Source organism: Tamandua tetradactyla, chromosome X, assembly GCF_023851605.1.
Source record: "Tamandua tetradactyla isolate mTamTet1 chromosome X, mTamTet1.pri, whole genome shotgun sequence".
NCBI classification, from domain to species: domain Eukaryota; kingdom Metazoa; phylum Chordata; class Mammalia; order Pilosa; family Myrmecophagidae; genus Tamandua; species Tamandua tetradactyla.
Window position 1 is genome coordinate 40758456 of NC_135353.1, and position 19271 is coordinate 40777726.

Below are 19271 nucleotides of genomic sequence, written 5' to 3' on the forward strand. Positions count from 1 at the left end.
CTCCTCTATAGATAGAGCAACCAGACAGAAGATTAACAAGGAAATAGAGAAGTTAAACAACTTGATAAATGAATTAGACCTAACAGACATATTTAGGTCATTTCATCCCAATACACTAGGATACACATTCTTCTCTAGTGCTCAGGGAACATTCTCCTGGGTAGATCATATGCTGGGGCACAAAATAGGCCTTTATAAATTTAAAAACATTGAAGTTATTCAAAGCACTTTCTCTGATCATAACGGAATGAAGCTGGATCTCAATAACCACCAAAGAATGAGAACTTTCACAAATATACAGCAATTAAATAACACATTCTTAAACAACCAATAGGTCAAAGAAGAAATTGCTAGAGAAATTAGTAGCTATCTGAAGATGGATGTAAATGAGAATACAACTTAACGGAAATTGAGATGCAGAAGAGGCTGTGCTGAGAGGGAAATATATTGCCCTAAATGCTTATTAAAAAAAAAAAAAGAACAAAAATCAAGGACTTAACTGCTCACCTGGAAGAACTTGAGAAAGAATAGCAAACTAACCACAAAGCAAATAGAAGAAGAGAAATAAAAATGATTATAACAGAGTTAAATGAATGGGACAACAAAAGAACACTAGAAAGAATTAATAAAACCAAAAGTTGGTTCTTCGAGAAAATCCATAAAACTGATAGGCCACTAGCAAGATTGACAAAGAAAAAAAGGGAGAAGATGCAAACAAATGAAATCAGAAATGAGAAGGGGTGCATTACACAGACCCTGAAGAAATAAAAGAAATCATAAGAAGATACCATTAACAACTATATGCCAACAAACTAGACAACTTATATAGAATGGACAACTTCCTGGAAACACACAAACAAGCTACGTTGACTCAGAAGATATAGAAGATCTCAATAAGCCAATCACAAGTAGAGATTCAATTAGTTATCATAAATCTCCCTACAAAGAAAAGCCGAGAGCCAGATGTCTTCACAGGGGAATTTTGTCAAACATTCCAAAAAGAACAAACATCAATGCTACTCAAACTTTTCCAAAAATTGAGGAAAAAGTAACATTAGCAAACTCATTTATGAAGATGACATCATTTTAATACCAAAACCAGGTTAAGGTGCTATAAGAAAGGAAAACTACAGACCAATTTCCCTCCCTAATGAACACAGATGCAAAAATTCTCAACAAAATATTAGCAAATCAAATCAAACAACACATTAAAAGAATTATACACCACAACCATTTGGGGTTTATACCAGGAATACAAAGATGGTTCAACACAAGAAAATCAATTAATGTAATACAGCACATTAGAAAACTGAAGGAGAAAAATCACATTATCGTCTTGATTGCTGCTGAAAAAGCATTCAACAAAATTCAACACCCTTTTCTGATAAAAACAGTTCAAAAGATAGGAATCAAAGGTAACATCTTCAATATGATAAAGAACATATATGAAAACTCAATAGGCAGCATCATACTCAATGGAGAAGAGACTGGAAGCTTTTCCCCTTAGATCAGGAATAAGACAAGGATGCCCTCTGACACTACTATCATTCAACATTGTACTAGAAGTTCTAGCTAGAGCAATCAGGGAGGACAAAGAAATAAAAGACATCCAAATTGGAAAGGGAGAAGTAAACTTTCATTATTTGCAGATGACATGATACTATATTTGGCAGATCCTTAGAAATCTACAACAAAGTTACCTGAGCTAATAAACAAATTCAACAAGGTGGTGGGATATAAAATTAATGTGTAAAAATCCATAATGTTTCTATACACAAGCAATGACCTAACTGAGGAGTCAGTTAAGGAAAAAATTCAATTCAAAATAGCAACTAAAAGAATCAAGTACTTAGGAATGAACTTAACTAGGGACATAAAGGACTCATACACAGAAAACTACATAACATTGCTAAAAAAAAAATCAGAGAACATCTAAATAGGTGGAAAGACATTACCTGCTCATGAATAAGAAGGTTAAATATAGTTAAGATGTCAATTCTTCCCAAGTTGATCTACAGATTCAACACAGTACCAATCAAATTTCCAACAATCTACTTTGAAGGCTTAGAAAAGCTAGTTACCAAATTCATCTGGAAGGGAAAGAGACCCCAAATAGCTAAAAGCATCCTGAAAAAGAAGAACAAAGTAGGAGGATTAACACTTTCTGACTTTAAAACTTATTATAAAGCCAAAGTGCTGAAAACAGCTTGGTACTGGAACAAAGATAGAAGTATTGACCAATGGAATCACGTCAAGAGCACAGAAATAAACCACCAAATCTATGGTCAACTGATTTTTGACAAGGCCCCCAAAATCCACTGAACTGGGGCAAAATACTCTTTACAATAAATGCACATGGAAGAACTGGTTATTATAGCCAAAAGAATGAAAGCGTGTCCTTAGCTTACACCCTATAAAAAATTAGCTCAAAGTGAATTAAACATCTAAATATAAGAACTAACACCATAAAGCTTCTAGAAGAAAACATAGGGAAACATCTTCAAGATCCAGTAATAGGAGGTAGCTTCCTTCCCAAAGAACAAACAACAAAAGAAAAAATAGATAAATGGGAACGCCTCAATATGAAATTCTCCTGCATCTCAAAAGACTGTCAAAAAGATGAACAGGCAGGGTGGGCCATGGTGGCTCAGCAGGCAGAGTTCTTGCCTGCCATGCCGGAGACCCGGGTTTGATTCCCGGTGCCTGACCATGTTAAAAAAAAAAGAATACAAGGTGAACAGGAAATCAATGCAATAGGAGAAAATATGTGGAAATCACACACCAGACAAAGGTTTGTATACATAAGAAATCATACAGCTCAAGAACAAAAGAACAAACAACCCAATTATGAAATGGTCTAGATATGAATAGGCATTTTTCTGAAGAGCAAGTACTGATCGCTCAAAAGCACATGAAGGGATGCTCATTCTCATTAGCTATAAGGGAAATACAGATCAAGACTACAATGAGATACCACTTCACAGCTATAAGAATGGATGCTATTAAACAAACGGGAAACTATAAGTGTTGGAGACGATGTGTAGAAATTGGGACAACTTATGCAGTGGTGGTGGAAATGTATAATGGTATAGCTGCTATGGAAGACAGTTTGGCAGTTCCTTAGGAAACTAAATATCAAGTTGCCCTGTGACCCAGCAATAGCACTACTTGGTATATACCCAGAAGAGCTGAAAGTAGTGACACAAACAGACATTTGTACACTGATGTTCATAGCAGCATTATTCACAATTGCCAAAAGATGGAAACAATCCAAATGCTCACCAACAGACAAGTGGATTAACAAAATGTCATATATACATATGATGGACTATTATACAGCAGTAAGACGAAATGACCATCCTGAAGCACATGACAAGATACATGAGCCTTGAGGACATAATGCTGAGTGAAATAAGCTGTACACAGAAGGACAGATACTGTATGACTCCACTTTTATGACCTCAGTAAATGTAAAATCAGAGGCTTATGATGCAGAATATAGGGGACTTACAAGTACATAGAAGTTAGAGATGGGTAAAGTTTGCTAATGAGGTTGAACTCCAATGTAAGGGAATAGATACAAGTGAAGGTGGTTCTCTAGTGGGTCTATAAGTGACATTACCATATTGAAGGTGAACATGATTGAAAGGGGTTGTATAGACCTATGCGTCCCATTGATTAACACTAGAAATGTAAGTTAAGTTCTTGCAAGAACTGCTTCAAAGGGAAAACTGCTATTGCATGATATGTACTATGTTTAACAAGACAACATCAGCAGTACCACAGTAACAGCAGGGGTAAATAATGCGGGGAGGGACAAGAGTTGGGGGTGCTTTAGATGTCCTATTTGGTGAGGGTGTGTTTATTGGCTATCTTTCTCTTGGGAGCAATGAAATTATCTAAAATTGAGAGTGTTGATGGACTGTGGACTTTAGGCATTATACATGCCTAAAGAACGCCTGAGGCAAAATATAAGATTCTACAAAGGTTCCATGTACTAGGGTAACTTTACAGAAAACTATAACCTCCAGATGGGTCCCTGGACAGATAAGTCCTGAAATCTAGAGGGCCCAGCCTCTCCAGAACATCAGCTAATTCCATCTCCCTACCCCATATTAATGGCAGCCCCTTTCAGCATGAAAAAGTTAGAATGGCCTTAGCCCAAATACCCTAAAGAGTGGGATAGAAAGATCAAAGGTGATGGTGGATTTATACAGAAAAGTAGGGTTTAAAAATGAATATGATTGCTGAATCATTAAATTGATACTTCCTTTAATCTCTAGTATCTTAGAGGAGCTAGAAGTAAAAGACTGAAATTGTAGAATTTTAACCCATACCAACTCTGAAATCTATTCTACAAGTAATTGTTGTGTTGTGCTTTGAAATGTATGCTTTTTGTGCATATGTTATTTTTCACAAAAAAGAAAAAAAGTCAATTGTGATGATAAAAAAATATTTATTCCTTCTAGACTCCTATGTTCTGGAGTAGCTAGAAGGAAAAATCTGAGATGATGATATAGTAGCCCATGAGAAACTCTGGGATCTGTAACTACTTGTTGAAGAGTGCTTTGAAAACAGTCACTTTTTCTTTCTTTGCTTTGTATATATGTTATATAATACAATTTAAAAAGTTAAAAAAAACATTAAAATAAAGTAAAAGTAGTAAAAGAAAAAAAAACACACTTACCATTCCTCATTATGTGCCAGGCACTGGGCTGAGGACTTTACATCCCTATCTCATACTATAAGCCTAGAAGGTAGACATACTATCATTAGCCTTTTTTCTTGTTACAGATGAGGAAACTAGAGACTTATAAAGTCAAATTTTCCCAGAGTTGCACGACCATTAAGAATTGAAATGAGTATCTCTTTGTTAGACAGAGTTCAAGCATACCAATTGTGATTCATGTCAGCAGTGTGGGATTAAATTCATAGTTAAGGAATTGTCTATTTTAATTTATCCAAGGGTTAATATTTAGATATTACTTTTGCACAAGGATTTTTCCCTATAGAATTCTGATGCTTTATCTGTTACTCATGTTGAAATTAGCTGGAACTTTAAACCCAAACATAGACTGATTGACCTGAGAGTCAACTTCCTTCAAGACAAGTTTTCAAATATTTCAACAAGGGTTGACATCCAGACTAAAAGCTCCTTTCCACTTCCGGGTTATTTCTCAGGGAAGGGGATTGGGAGATGGGCACATTCTTCCAGCTGGCAGCTAGACAAGTGACCTTTAATGCTAGCTTAGTTTAAACACACTTTGTCATTTAAACAAATTAATGTAGTTTTACAAGATGGAGCAACCACCACAAATTTGGCCAAATGGTTTCCCTGTAGGGAAATTCACTAGACAAAGTTTCCAGAGCTTCACTGCTGCTCCTTCATCTCTTTCTGCTCCCACCCTCATAGAGAAGGGTTTATTTGCCCCAGAAACCTCTTGGACAAATGCCTAGTGGCCTTGAGGGGATTACCATGGCTCCATCTCAGTAGCATATTATTCTAAGGTTTCTCTGCAACTAACAGATGCCAATTCTGACTGTCAGAATCATCTTAAACACTCCATTCAATATGTTAGATTTTGTGTTATGGAAATGTCTTGGTTGTAAAAACAGTGTTTTTATTGTGTCAATGTAAGGCAACAGTTCCTTGAAAAACTACCTGGAAATGGGAGCATTTAACATAAGAAGCACATAGAAGGAAATGACAACGTAAGAGAGGTGAAAATATTCACCTTCTGAAAAGTCAGACCCTAGAGTACTAAGTAGCCACACATTTTTCATCTAAGCAGATTTCATAGACAAGCTGTCCAGCCAAATCAAAAGGGAATTGGAGGGATTTGGTGCAATTTGTATAGATTTGATCAAAGTAGGAATGTTGTACTGAAATGAATTCATTTCCTTGTCCTGAGCCAGCTCTAGTTTATTTCCTGGGGAACTGTGTTCCATAGGACCAGGGCACACAGACAGTTTCTATACAAGCATACTAGTGTACATGGAGGTCCAAGGTGGGGGCACATGCCAGAGGAGGGGTCAGAGCCCTAAACAACAGCAGATACTCACGGTCCCTCATGGTTTCAGGGCACTGATATGCAAAAGCCTCAAACAGATGTGCTGAGGAACACATCCCAGCAAACTGCTCCAGGAGCTGTTACAATTGGTATTTAATGTTTACAAAAGGCCTCAGTCTGATAGGCTCTGTAGAACATGCATAACACAAGTTCAGCTTTATACCTCATTAGCACACAAATTCTTAGTTGTCCATAGACATATGGTACTGACCAGAAAAGGCTAGCCTATGTGGAAGTGGAGGGCACACAGACGCATGAGGACAGAGTGAGGTTGCTGAGTGTCTGGAAGAGTCGCTCAGAGACAGGGGGCAAAGAGTCCCAAGTGGTTCAGGAGAAGTCACAGACAATCTTTGTCTTCTTTACAACATCACCAATTGTGTTCCCTCAAGAGACAGGTTAGAGGGAGAACCTTATCTCGAATGGCCTTTATCTACTTCAGTACTGACTGCGTGAAAGGCCTCTTTCAATCAGTGAAACAGGGGATCTCAGAATGTGATGACATCCCTGATCTTGTTTTCAGACTTTCAGATTCCATGAGAAAAACAAGGGCTTTCTTGGCCTTTTACTCAAGGCAAAAAGAAGAGTAGCTACATTACTTTACTATTTTGGCTAGGTACTGGACAGTTTTTTCTGCCTTTGTCTACCCTAAGGAAAGAGAAATAAAGTACAGAACAAGTGAGTGACAGAGCTGGGAATGGGGTGGAACACAGTTCCCTGAGAAATGTGAAATGATGAATAGTAGCTATCAGGGAGATATCAGGGCTGGCATTAGGACCAATTCCTGTGTCCAGGAGGGAACTAGAGTGGAGCCATGTTTGGTTGGCCAGTGTATCCTAAATGCCTAGCACAGCACTTGGCACAAAAGGTACAATATACACACTCTCACACACAGACCCCGTCCTTTTGCTTCTAACTTCTTAATATGTCTCAAATTTATCTACTTCCCTCCATCTCCACTGTTGCCATCTTAGTTCAAGCCACCATCATCCTTCACCAGAACCACTGTAGGCGCATCCTAACTGTCTACCTGCCTCACAAGTCACCTGCTTCTCCAAATGTGGTCACAATTTGATCAACAGCCGGTAGGAACCCTCTAGAACCCAAATCTGACTATGTCACTTCCCTACTTAAAGCACTTCAATGTTTCCCATATCCATCAGAATAAAGCTGGACATATACATCCCTCCATTACCTGGCCACTATCTACTTCCTGATTCTCATCATTCATATCTCCCATACACTCAGCTATATCATCCTTGCTGAATTGTTTATAGTAACCTGGATGGGACATGCTTTCTATAACCTGAGTCTGTACCCATGCTGTTCCTTCTACCTGGATTGCCTTCAAATCTGCCCCCCCCACCCCAATTTCTACCCCTTTTCTCACCTATTGATCATTCCAGACCCTGCTCAGGTACCACCTTGTCTAGGAACATCTTGCCTTCTGACTCCCAGCCTGGGTGAGTTCTCTTATACCCGGTGTGCTGCCTCCTTTTCCTAACATGGGAAGTAATTCCTCAATGACTCCTTCAAGAGTCCTTGACGTCAGGACTTTGAATCCCCAAAGTCTAGCCTTGGGCTTAGCTCAGAGAAGGTTTGCAACACACATTCAAGGAAGAAAAACAATCTGTTTCTTAACTGAGGAAAGGGGGACATAAAATGAACCAAATCAAGCTAGATAAGCCATGAATTACGACCTAGGATTCCAAATCAACTGTACCTGAGTATTCTACAAGATGGATGCTAGGTCTAGGTTAATGGCAGTCCTGTTCCAAAAGATTGCTAATAGAGTAGAATCTGGTTTCTCCAGCAGTCTGTTGTCTAGGAACCTCTATGAATTTGCCCTTCTGTGCATCTACAGGATAGTGAGAGAGGTTTGTATATCATAACAACGCAGAGGCCCTAGAGCAGTGGTTTTCAAGCTTAAGTGTGCATCAAAATCACCTGGAAAGTTTGTTAAAACACAGATGGCTTGGCTTCTACCCACACAATTTCTGATTAAATAGGTCTTGGGTAGGCCTGAGAATTTGCATTTCTAATAAGCTCCCAGGGGAAACTGTTGCTGCTAGTTCAGAGATAACATTCTGAGAACCACTTCTTTTGAGGGACTTAATGGAATTACTGAATAAAACTTACATTATTTTGGAAATGACATAAATGCTAAACCTGTATACCAGAATTTTTGATTAACCATCCCCCTACTTTTCCAGAGAACATCAGCTTTGCTGAAATTCATGAAGGATGGGAAACTAATAAGCCAAATTTTATTTCAAGATAAAACTGTTCCTGAAAAGACATGGTAACCGAATGGCATGTCTTTTTTTCTTTTTGCAGGTGCGTTTAGAGTGGCCAACAGACCTTGCAGTCAATCCCATGGACAATTCATTGTATGTCTTGGATAACAACATTGTGCTGCAAATTTCTGAGAACAGGCGTGTGCGGATCATTGCAGGGCGCCCCATTCACTGTCAGGTGCCAGGCATCGATCATTTCTTGGTCAGCAAAGTGGCAATTCACTCCACTTTGGAGTCAGCTAGGGCCATCAGCATCTCTCAAAGTGGGCTGCTCTTCATAGCTGAAACAGATGAAAGAAAAGTAAACCGCATTCAGCAAGTAACCACCAATGGGGAGATTTCCATCATTGCTGGCTCTCCCACTGACTGTGACTGCAAAATTGATCCCAACTGTGACTGTTTTTCAGGTATGACCTTTTTAACAATTCACCAGCTCCTCTCTCTGTTGTTTTTTAAAAAAAACATACATTAAAAAAGTAAAAATATTACTTGTGAATATTGATATTAACCAGTGGAGAAAGCAATGTGTTGGGCATCAAATAGCCTAGTGCCTGGTTGCAGTTCTTCAAAAGATTAGTTGTATGATTCTAGGAAAGCCACAAAACCTCTTCATGATTCACTTACCTCGTTTGTCAGAGTTATCACCTGCCTCAGTTATATCATTTTACTGTTTTAAGGATGAACTAGTATAGTAAAATTGTTAATACTCTAAAAAGTTAGGACCACTATACAAATGGAGGATCACATGACTTGTGCTATGGATAAAGGGAAACTGGGGGAAGAGCCACTCATTTAGTTAGGGAAAAAAATTATTTCCCCTGAGTGGCTGGTTTCCAGATTAGCAAGATGTGCTATTTGAGACTCAAAGGGACTAGGAACAGACTGCTTTGAAGATATGAAAATCTCACCATGAAGGGCTCCCAGGACATTAGTCTGCCACCTAAATTAACTTTTTAAAAATATCCATAACTTACTACAATAACTAATAGAGCCATTTACTTCTGATTGAAATAGGGAAAAGGAGCATTTTCCACAGAACATGAAGTGGATATTCCAGAGAGCAAACAGTCCTCTAAATGTCAAAAGAAAAATTTATTGTTGGAATGTGAAAATCCTTCCATGCTACCTGCAATCTTATTAAATTGCTCATCCAGGCCCAAATAGTCCTCTTAACCTTTGCCTTTCTGTGAGCCAAAGGAATTGGGAACAAGCAATTTGGTTGATATGACTTTTTTTTTTTATCGTGGACATGCTCCAGGAAGCGAACCCTGATATGACTTTTTGATCAATATTTTCAATGTTTTCTCAGACAATTAGTTTCATAGCTGTTTTGTTAATTTATATCTTTCTTTCAAGGCAAATCTAATGTTTATTCCAGTTATCAAATTTAATGTTCTGAATCATTGTTGCACTCAGGGACTTAGTGTACTTTAACGATGTGACAATGGGAATTAACAAAAGAAAGAGCCTCTATTCACCATAGATTGGAAATTCCTGAGACAATTCCTACAAGTATTGATAGCTTTCAGTCTCATGAATTTCCAGCCAGATTTTGTGTTACTTCCATTTGCTGTTTTTGTATCTTGAAATTCAGTAGATTCTGAATAGCAGGACTGAGGATTTCACAAAATTGTCGTAACTGAGATAATTACATCTTACTGTTCAACTCAAGAATTACAATCTTTTGAATAAAGGGTTTCAAATTTTTAAAGGGGGCAAGCAGAGAATGCTAGTTCACTGATTATTCCCTCTAAATGATTCTTGATGTATAGTGCCTTTGGTACGTAGTATGTCCACATAAATGCTTGTGATGCTAATTACTAAAATCAGGATCTTTCTCCCACAGGTGATGGTGGCTATGCCAAAGATGCAAAGATGAAAGCCCCTTCTTCCTTAGCAGTGTCGCCTGATGGTACCCTCTATGTGGCAGATCTTGGGAATGTCCGAATTCGTACCATCAGCAGGAATCAAGCCCACCTGAATGACATGAACCTTTATGAGATTGCTTCACCTGCTGACCAGGAACTTTACCAGTTCACCATCAATGGAACCCACCTGCACACCCTGAACCTGATAACAAGGGACTATGTATACAATTTCACCTATAATGCCGAAGGTGACTTGGGTGCAATTACCAGCAGCAATGGCAATTCTGTGCACATTCGCCGTGATGCAGGTGGGATGCCCCTGTGGCTTGTGGTGCCTGGAGGGCAAGTGTACTGGCTCACCATAAGCAGCAATGGAGTCCTGAAAAGAGTGTCAGCCCAAGGCTACAATCTGGCCTTGATGACCTATCCAGGAAACACGGGGCTTCTAGCTACCAAGAGTAATGAAAATGGATGGACAACTGTTTATGAGTAAGTTTCTATTTCTCAACATAGGCTTTGTTAGGTTTCTATTTGAAATTTATTACAGTGGGGAAATGGCTTAGTAATTGCAGGGTGTTGCATGCTATTTTCTCTTAGCAACCACAATAAAAAAAATAAAAAGTAGAGAAGAAAATTTTACCCTACTCCTAGGGTTTGAACCCATTTCTCAAGAGCAGTTTTGCATAACATAATAATAAAACATAGACTGAATGAAGAGTCAAGTGTGGCACCACAGGACATAGGAATGAGGTAGAAGTCCCTGTACTCAAGAAATTTACAGCACAACTGGAAAGAAGAGGTAAAATGTCATTTAAATATAAAACTAGAGAACAGTTCTAAGGCAGCAAAGAAGCAGTGTGATTTAATAAGTATTCATTGATCCCCATGGTGTTTATTGAATGAATAAATGAATGTTTGCTCAGCTCAGCCCAGCTCAGTATAAGTTTCTGTGGGAGGTAGAAGAGAAGTTAGATTATAAGAGCCAGACCCTTGAAAGCAAGTTGTGAATGCTGAATAGAAGAGACCCCATACTATTGACTGTTTCTGTTAAATGTGGGGCCAAATGTTCCTGCCCAGCTTGGGGTACCCTGGTTTCCCTACACAATTCAGACTGCAGCACATTTAAGCATTTTAAAAATGGATTTGTGATAACTTTGTAAAACTTGGAATAACACAAAGAGAAGCTAGATTTTCAAGGTATGTTTGACAGTAAGCTACTAGGAAGTGATATAGAAATGGAGACCATTGCCCTTGTCTCTTAAAGCATAGACAACCTTGTCTTCAAGACAACCCAGTTAGAAACCTAGTCTACTGCCAGAATTCAGAAAGTGGGAGTCTAAGAGGATTTCTTGGAATTACCAAAATTTTAATCAATTTACAGAACAAAGATAATCCATACAATCTATACTCAGAGTCTAGATAGCATTAAATGCAAAAAATGTGAGAAGTGGAGATGCTATATATGAAGAGTTTCAAGTGTGACTACTCTGTGAGGATGTAAATAATGTGAAAAGAATATGTCCAGTCCCATGAAAGCTTCTTGGAGAAAGCGACATAACAATTGGCCTTCAAGTTTTGGATCATTTCCCAAGGAAATGCCATTTGTACAGAACAGCTAGACAACTATTATAATTTCACTTAGAAAAATGTATTCAGTTGTTTCTGTTGCATCTTTCTGCTATTTTTTGTAAAATTTTTCTTACATCTTAATAAGAGTAATAAAAGCTTCTGTGCGCTGAAGTGCACTATGTGCCAAGCACTGGGCTAGGTGATATACATAGTTATTTTATTTGATCCCAATAATGACAACATAGGATAGTTTCTCCTAGTATGCCCATTTTATAGTGTAAAACTGAGGCACAGAAAGGTTAGCTTATCTCAATTCACACAACTAGGAAGGTATGGAGCCAGGATTTAAACCCAAACAGTTTGTCTCCAGAGCTCCAAGTTTTTAAATATACTACCCTTAGAAAGATAAAGTTTCTAATGAGAATATCTTAAAAATATAGCATGTCAGATCACACTTCAGCTGGAATTAGGCAAACAACTACTTATTTTGAAAGCTAATGGTAGAATATGGTCAAGGAACAAGTAATGACTGAAGTATTATCTAGTTTTCAAAATAAACAGTTTAATAAATAACTTCATTCAAAAAATATTTACTGAGCATCTACCATGTGACAGGCACTGTTCTAAGTGCTGGGTACACAGCTATGAACAAAACAGATAGAAATCCATACTTTCATGGAGTTTGTATTCTATTGGAGGGAGATAAATAAAATGTATAAAATTTCAAATGGCAATTAATTCCATGGAAGAAAATAAAACAGGGTAAGGGGGCTCAAGATTATGAGGCAGAAGGGCTTGCTATTTCAGATTGGGTGGTCAGGTGAGGCCTTCCTGGGAAAGTGTCACTTAAGGTCTGAAAGTGAACCATAAGGACAGTGGGATGGAGGGAATATAAAAGAAAATTCCAGGATTTAGAGAGAAGAGGTAGCAAGTGCAAAGATCCTACAGTAGAAACAAGCCTGACATATTCAAGAAATAATAAGGCAACCATTGTGACTAGAGTAGTATAAAAGTATCAGGTCAGTTGTGGGGAGATTAGATAGATAAAGTGGCAAGGGCTGCTTTATGTCGGGTCTTATAGGCACTGTAAAAATGCTGACTTTTATTCTGAGTAAAAGATGGAGACACTGAAGGGTTTTGAGTAGAGCAGTGACAAAATTTGACTTACATTATTTAAGAATCACTTTAGCTCTTGTATTGAAAACAGACTATATAGAGGAAGCAGAGAAACATACTGGAGTGGGGGGGGGGGGCTATTACACTAATCCAAAGGATGACGACTTGCAACAGGAAGTGGGGGCAGTGGGAAGTGATCAAATTCTGAATATGTTTTGATAATAGAGCTATCTGGACTTACTGACAGATTAGATGTGGGTGTGGGATAAAGAGGGGTCAGAGATAATTTCAAATTTGTGATCCTAAGCAACTGAATAATGGGAGTTTCCATTTACCAAGATGGGGAAAATTATGCAATAGGTACATTGTGGAATCCAAGATCAGGAGTTCAGTTTTGGATATGATCAGTTTAGTTACACATCCAAGTGAAAATACCAAGTAGGCAATTAGATATTCGATTTTTGAATTTAGGGAAGAGGCTGGAGAGAGAAATTCAGATTCACTAATGTTTAGATTGTATTTAAAGTCATGAAATAGAATGAAAATCTACATGGAAATGAATGCAGACAAAGAAGAAAAAAAGTCTAAGGACTGACCTTGGAGCATTCCATTGTTTAAAGTTGAGAATATGAGCAGGAATCTGGAAAAGAGACTGAGAAGGAAAGGTCATTGAAATAGGAGGAAACCCAGCAGTGTGGTATCTTGGAAGCCAAATAAAAACAGGTGATTCAGGGGAGGAAGAAGTGATCAACTATGTCAAATATCCCTGATAAATAGAATAAAGACTGAGAATTGACCATTGGATTTTTCACCGTGGAGATTTTTGTTTGCCTTGAGAAGAGCAGGTGCTGTGGCACAGTGAAGGACAAAAGCCTGAGAAGAGCAGGTTTACGGGAGAACAGATGCATGGATACTCAGAGCAGTGTTATTTGTAATAGGCAAAAAGTGGAAACAACCTAATCGTTTGAATGAGTGAATAAAAACTGAATTGTTTGAATGAATGAGTAAAACATGGTATACCCATACAATAAAATACCACCATTCAATGAAAAGGAATGAGGTACCGACACATAATACAATGTGTTTTCAATGTGAACCTTGAAAACAGTATGCTAAATAAAATAAGCCAGACATAAAAGGCCACATATTGCATGATTTAATTTATGTGAAATATCCAGAAATGGTAAATGTATAGAAACAGAAAGCAGATTTGTGGTGGCCAAGGACTGGAGTGAGGGGGAATTCAGAGTGACTACTAATAGATACAGTGTTTCCTGTTGAAATGATGAATAAATTCTTGATTTAGATAGTGCAGATGGTTGCACAACATTGTGAATGCACTAAAAGCCACTGAATTGTACATTTGAAAAAGGTGAATTTTACGGTACATGAGTTATATAATAATAATAATGAAAGTGACTGGAAGGAGAGAGATTGGAGACAGTGAGCAAAGAACTCTTTTGAGAAAGTTGGCTATAAAGAGGAGCAGAAAAATTGGAACTGTCAGGGAAATGGAGTAAATAGAAGGTGTTTTCTTTTAGGATGAGAGAAATAACATTATAGTTGCATTAATAAAATTGACCCATAACAGAGAGAAAAATTGATGATACAAGATAGAGAAGAGAATTTTATTGTCAGATCAGTTTGTGTACATGGTTTCCACTGGCAAACTTTGATGCAAGCAGCATGTGACAAGCAGGATTCTCCTGGTGAGTGGAACCCAGGCTTGCTTCCAGGACTTGGCCAGCAGTATGTGAAAAGGCATCAACAAGTCATTGTTACTAAATAACCAAGCTTGAGCCCTTGAATGATGAGAAACACAGCCATCTACATGGGGGATTTTATGCCCACAAAGACAAATTAGAGGTCATTTTACAAATGAAGAAACTGGGGCCCAGAATAGGGAAGTAACTTGCCCATTCACATAGCTAGTTGGTTGAGTCTGGAGCCAGGTCTTTGAGCTTCTATTCCATGCCCTTTCCACTATTCCCACACTGCCTTCCGGAAAAATAAAAGGGAAGATTTGGGATTACAATGAAAATAAACATGTGAAATCTGGAGAACTAGATTTCGCCTCTCATGGCAGGAAAATAGGGGTATGAATAGCCATCTGTTCTCCCATCTTATTAACCTCAGCCAAGATTATAGTGAAACCCTCTCAGCCAGACAGCATCTGTTAGAGGAGGAGCTTCCTTTCTTCTGAAGCAATCCTACTGGTGTTGAATAGCAGTCCTTAACGAAATGCTGCCCCTTTCCCTTCTTGCCTTACAAATAGGAATAAGCAACTTCCCAGCCTTCATTATGTAAATAATTACTCTTGCACTCTTCTCTTCTTTGCATAGAATTAGCTTCTTTCACTTTTATCCTTTAGTACTTTAGACAGTTCTGAATTCTCCTTTGAATTTGTTCTTCTCCTGAACTTGGAGAACATAGAATTGGACCCAGTATACTAGCCATGCTGAGCCACTGATCCAGGCCCTTCTAAAAGAACTGGAGTATTTCTCTAAGGTAAGAGGAAGGCTTCTTTCTTCAGTCAAAGTGTACAAACTGTTTGCCAAGGTAGAAATAGAAATTCTGCTCTGAGATGAGAAATAGAGGGAGAGTGGGAGAGAGAGAGAAACAGAAACAAAATTTGGCAGGATGGAGGACTGCCATGTGGAGACAGCTAAACCATTGAATTTTTAATCTGCAGTGATCAAGAAGAGAAATGATACAGACAACCTTAAACAGTGGATAATCCAAATGGGGTTTTAAAATATATCTTGTGCACTGGTCGTGTTTGGGCTCTTATTGTGTGCTCTTGTTTAAAGAGTTCATTGATTGTTTGGGTTTGCTAAAGCTGCCAGAATGTAATATACCAGAAATTGAATGATCTTTCAAAAAGGAATTTATTAAGTTACAAGTTTACATTTTTAAGGCCATAAAACTTCCAAACTAAGGCATCCATGGAAAGATACCTTAGCTCAAGAAAGGCCTATGGGTCCAGAACACCTCAGTCGGCTGGGAAGGCACATGTCTGGAATCTGCTATTCCCTTGGCTTCTGGCTTCAAACAGCTTCCCCAGGGGCATTTTCTTTCTGCATCTCCAAACATCTCCATCCATGTCAGCTCTGAGCTTTCTCCAAAATGTTTCCCCTTTTAAAGGGGAGTCCTTTTAAAGGACTCTAATAAATTTATCAAGACCCACTTTGAATGGATTGAGTCACATCTCCATGTAATCAAAAGGTCACACCCACAATTGGGCATGTCATATCTACATGGAAACAATCCAATCAATGTTTTCCACCCTACAGTATGGAATTACGATTAAAGGACATGGCTTTTCTGGGGTGCACAACACTTTCAAACCAGCACATTGATTTTCACAATTCCATTTTTCTTGCACCACTCCAAAAAGACTCTGTGTTGAAAGATCTCTTGATCCTTGGTCTTCTGCCTCCTCTCTGTTTCCAAACATTTTAGCACATTCTATCACCACCGCCACCACCACCCAAAATCACTCACAGACAAGTTGGAAGAGCCATCACAGCTCTGGGTTAATTCTAGGCTGTTTTACAAATGCTCAGTTTTAGCTTGGTTGGCTGATGAGAGATTCCCTCTCCTCCCTAATAAGATTGGAAGTGGGGGCAAGGTAAATAAGCCGTGTCCCTAGGAGAGATATTTGCCTGGGGATAGGACGTGAATCTCATGCAGAATGGTTAGGTAAATGACAAGTCAGTCCAAACACATCAAAGTGTTTCTAAGAATCTCAGAGTAGGGAAGGAACTAAGACACCATCTGCTCCAGCCCACTGCCTCCAGCCAGGTGAATGATTTTAATTAAGCTAGAAGAATACATAATTTGTTAACTTTTCCTTCAGGTCTCCAGAGACGAAGACTCTCTCGTTCAGTCACCCCTCCCTGTGTTTTGTGCCCTTGACACCAAAGATCAACAGCAGGACAAGTAGAATGGTCGGGTGTAATGCTGGGGAGAACTGCAATAAAGACAGACAGTGAACAGAAGGAACAGAGGCTGCTGGCAGAAAAATCTTTCAGATGCTGGCAGAGCAGTTTAGCTGCATAGGACATGTTTGTAAGCCGAGTGTGACGTCCCAACACCATGATTAATGATTCTGTCTGTTCTCTGTTCACATTGGCTCTCATGTTCACCCCATCTTTTCCATTTCCACTGGCAACATCCTATTTCATTTATTCTACAAATATATGTTGTGAGAATCTACTATGTGTCAGGCACTGAGAACACAGAGATGAAGGAGACATGGTGCCTTCTCTCTAATGATTTGAAAGTGTACAGTCCAGTGAAGAACGGAAGTCTCAATGATAGACAATCACAATATATTTCATAAAGGCAAGAGGCTGCCATCTTCTCTTCCACAAATCAGGGCAACAGACTCCTAAAAAGTATCCCTGCACCATTCTTTACCCTTTCAAGATTTATTGCCACAAAAGCACTGCTTTAACCATACTATTCTCCCTCTGAAAAGATTCCTATGCCTCCCATTTTTCACCTTACTCTGTGCTTACCTGTAGAGCCTGTTATGTCAATTTCACCATGTTCTGGTCTCAATATGCCTCACCAGCCTTATCTCCCATTACCCTTTCACAGGACCTTGTGCTCCAGGCATCCATCACCCTCAGTAGACATTCATTCCATATGTATGCTTTTTCTCCATGCCATTGCCTCTATTTGGAATGTTTTCCTCCCCTCCCTAATCTCTACATATCAAAATCCTTCCAGGATTCAAACACTACTACCTCCATCTCTTCCTCCTCCTTTCCTGCTCAGCCCAGCTGGAAATGACCCCAGTCTCTGCTGAGTTTCTACAGCACCTTGTTTACATAAGTATATGACAGTATTCTAGAATTAGTTATTTGTGTGCATATCTTATCTGCCCTACTAGACTTTGAATTTCATTGTACACAAGACTCTGATATATATTGAGTAAAAGGCAAGAGAAGTTAGAAGGGTATTATGGGTTAGGGCCTGAATCATATAAAGCCAAAAGAAGTTATTGGAAAGGAAAGGAGGAATCTAGTAATTCCTAAAAACATATAATGAGTTGGTAATGCTCCTGACATAAAAGGGTAAAGAGAGTATGACTCTTTCATATTTCCTGTAAAAAAATAAGTAATGAATTCTCCTTCTGTAGTTCTCGATAGTTTCTTAAATGCAAAAGTGGAGACACTTCTAGTTTATACTCTGCCCAGTTCAACACTGGCTTAAATTTTCCTCACTGGAAAGTGCAGGCTATCCCAAATGAGAAAATATCATACCAAGTATATTTTTAATGATCTGTTGATATCATCTACCCAACTAAACTATATGCTCCTCAAAGACAAGAATTAGTTCTTAGTTTCCTTAAAAATGTTTCCTTTTCTCAATGGGAGTGTGTGTGTGTGTGTGTGTGTGTGTGTGTATATGTGTGTACACGTACATGTGCACACATGCATGCACAAATGCTTGCAAGTGCAAATGCACACAACCTATCACAGTGCTGAATGAGAAAGTAAGTGCACTTAGTATTTCACTGATCACTGCCCTGAAGGATCTTCACAGTGGAGTTTTGTAAATTCAGGTAAAGGGAGAGGAAATTTGATGGCAAAGCTCCTCTTAACAAACTTGCTCAAGATGATTATGAAGGCGCAGTTATTGCCAGACTGCACCATACATCAGCCAGAATGTGTGCACCTGGGAAGGTGAGTACTATGCCCCAGTTGGAGGAAGGAGGGGGGGTTGCCACCACATTGTGGCCTGAGGGGATCAGCTGCAGCATATTGGCTTGTACTTTCTACACCAAAGGAAGCATGCACCAAAGGGAAGCACACATCATAAAAGATTTTGATTAAACCTGTTTCTTTTATATTCAGTCTAGAAGCATGTATTCCCCTGTGATGAGGGGAAAAAATTCAAGCAAGCTATAGGAAATCAAAGGCTCCCTTTATTTTTATCCACTTTGAGTATTCCTTCCAAAGTTTTGGGAATTATCCACTGATGTGTATATCTACCTGTCACTCTTCTTTTGGAAATAATCCTGCAGAATAGAGATGTGCCTGTAAGCTTTTGATTCAAGGCCATATGAAAGATTGAGCCCATGAAAGATACCACATTTCAGAAATGATCAAATGCAGCTTCTTTGTCTTGACCAGCAGTGTGAGTGGGGCAGGGAGAGTGTGCTTTGCTTCTGATAAATTTACAGTCAAATGTGCATTTCAAATAAGGTTGTCTGTCCAGCCACAGAAAGTAAACCAGCAATACACCTTTCTAGATACCCAGCAACTAGAAAGGGCTGTGGAAATGCCACCTTATCCCCAACATCATTGCCTCCTTCACCAGAAAAGGACCAAGCAGCAGCC

General features: G+C 38.8%; 1 protein-coding gene across 1 annotated transcript in view; it reads left to right on the forward strand.

Annotated features, from left to right (window-relative positions):
• TENM1 (teneurin transmembrane protein 1) overlaps positions 1-19271 on the forward strand; it is a 1173786-nt gene that overhangs the window by 1115700 nt on the left and 38815 nt on the right. Inside the window, exons 25-26 of the mRNA XM_077145946.1 lie at positions 8406-8772; positions 10212-10722. Of these exons, the coding sequence (XP_077002061.1) occupies positions 8406-8772; positions 10212-10722 (878 nt within the window). The remainder of the gene's footprint in view (positions 1-8405; positions 8773-10211; positions 10723-19271) is intronic.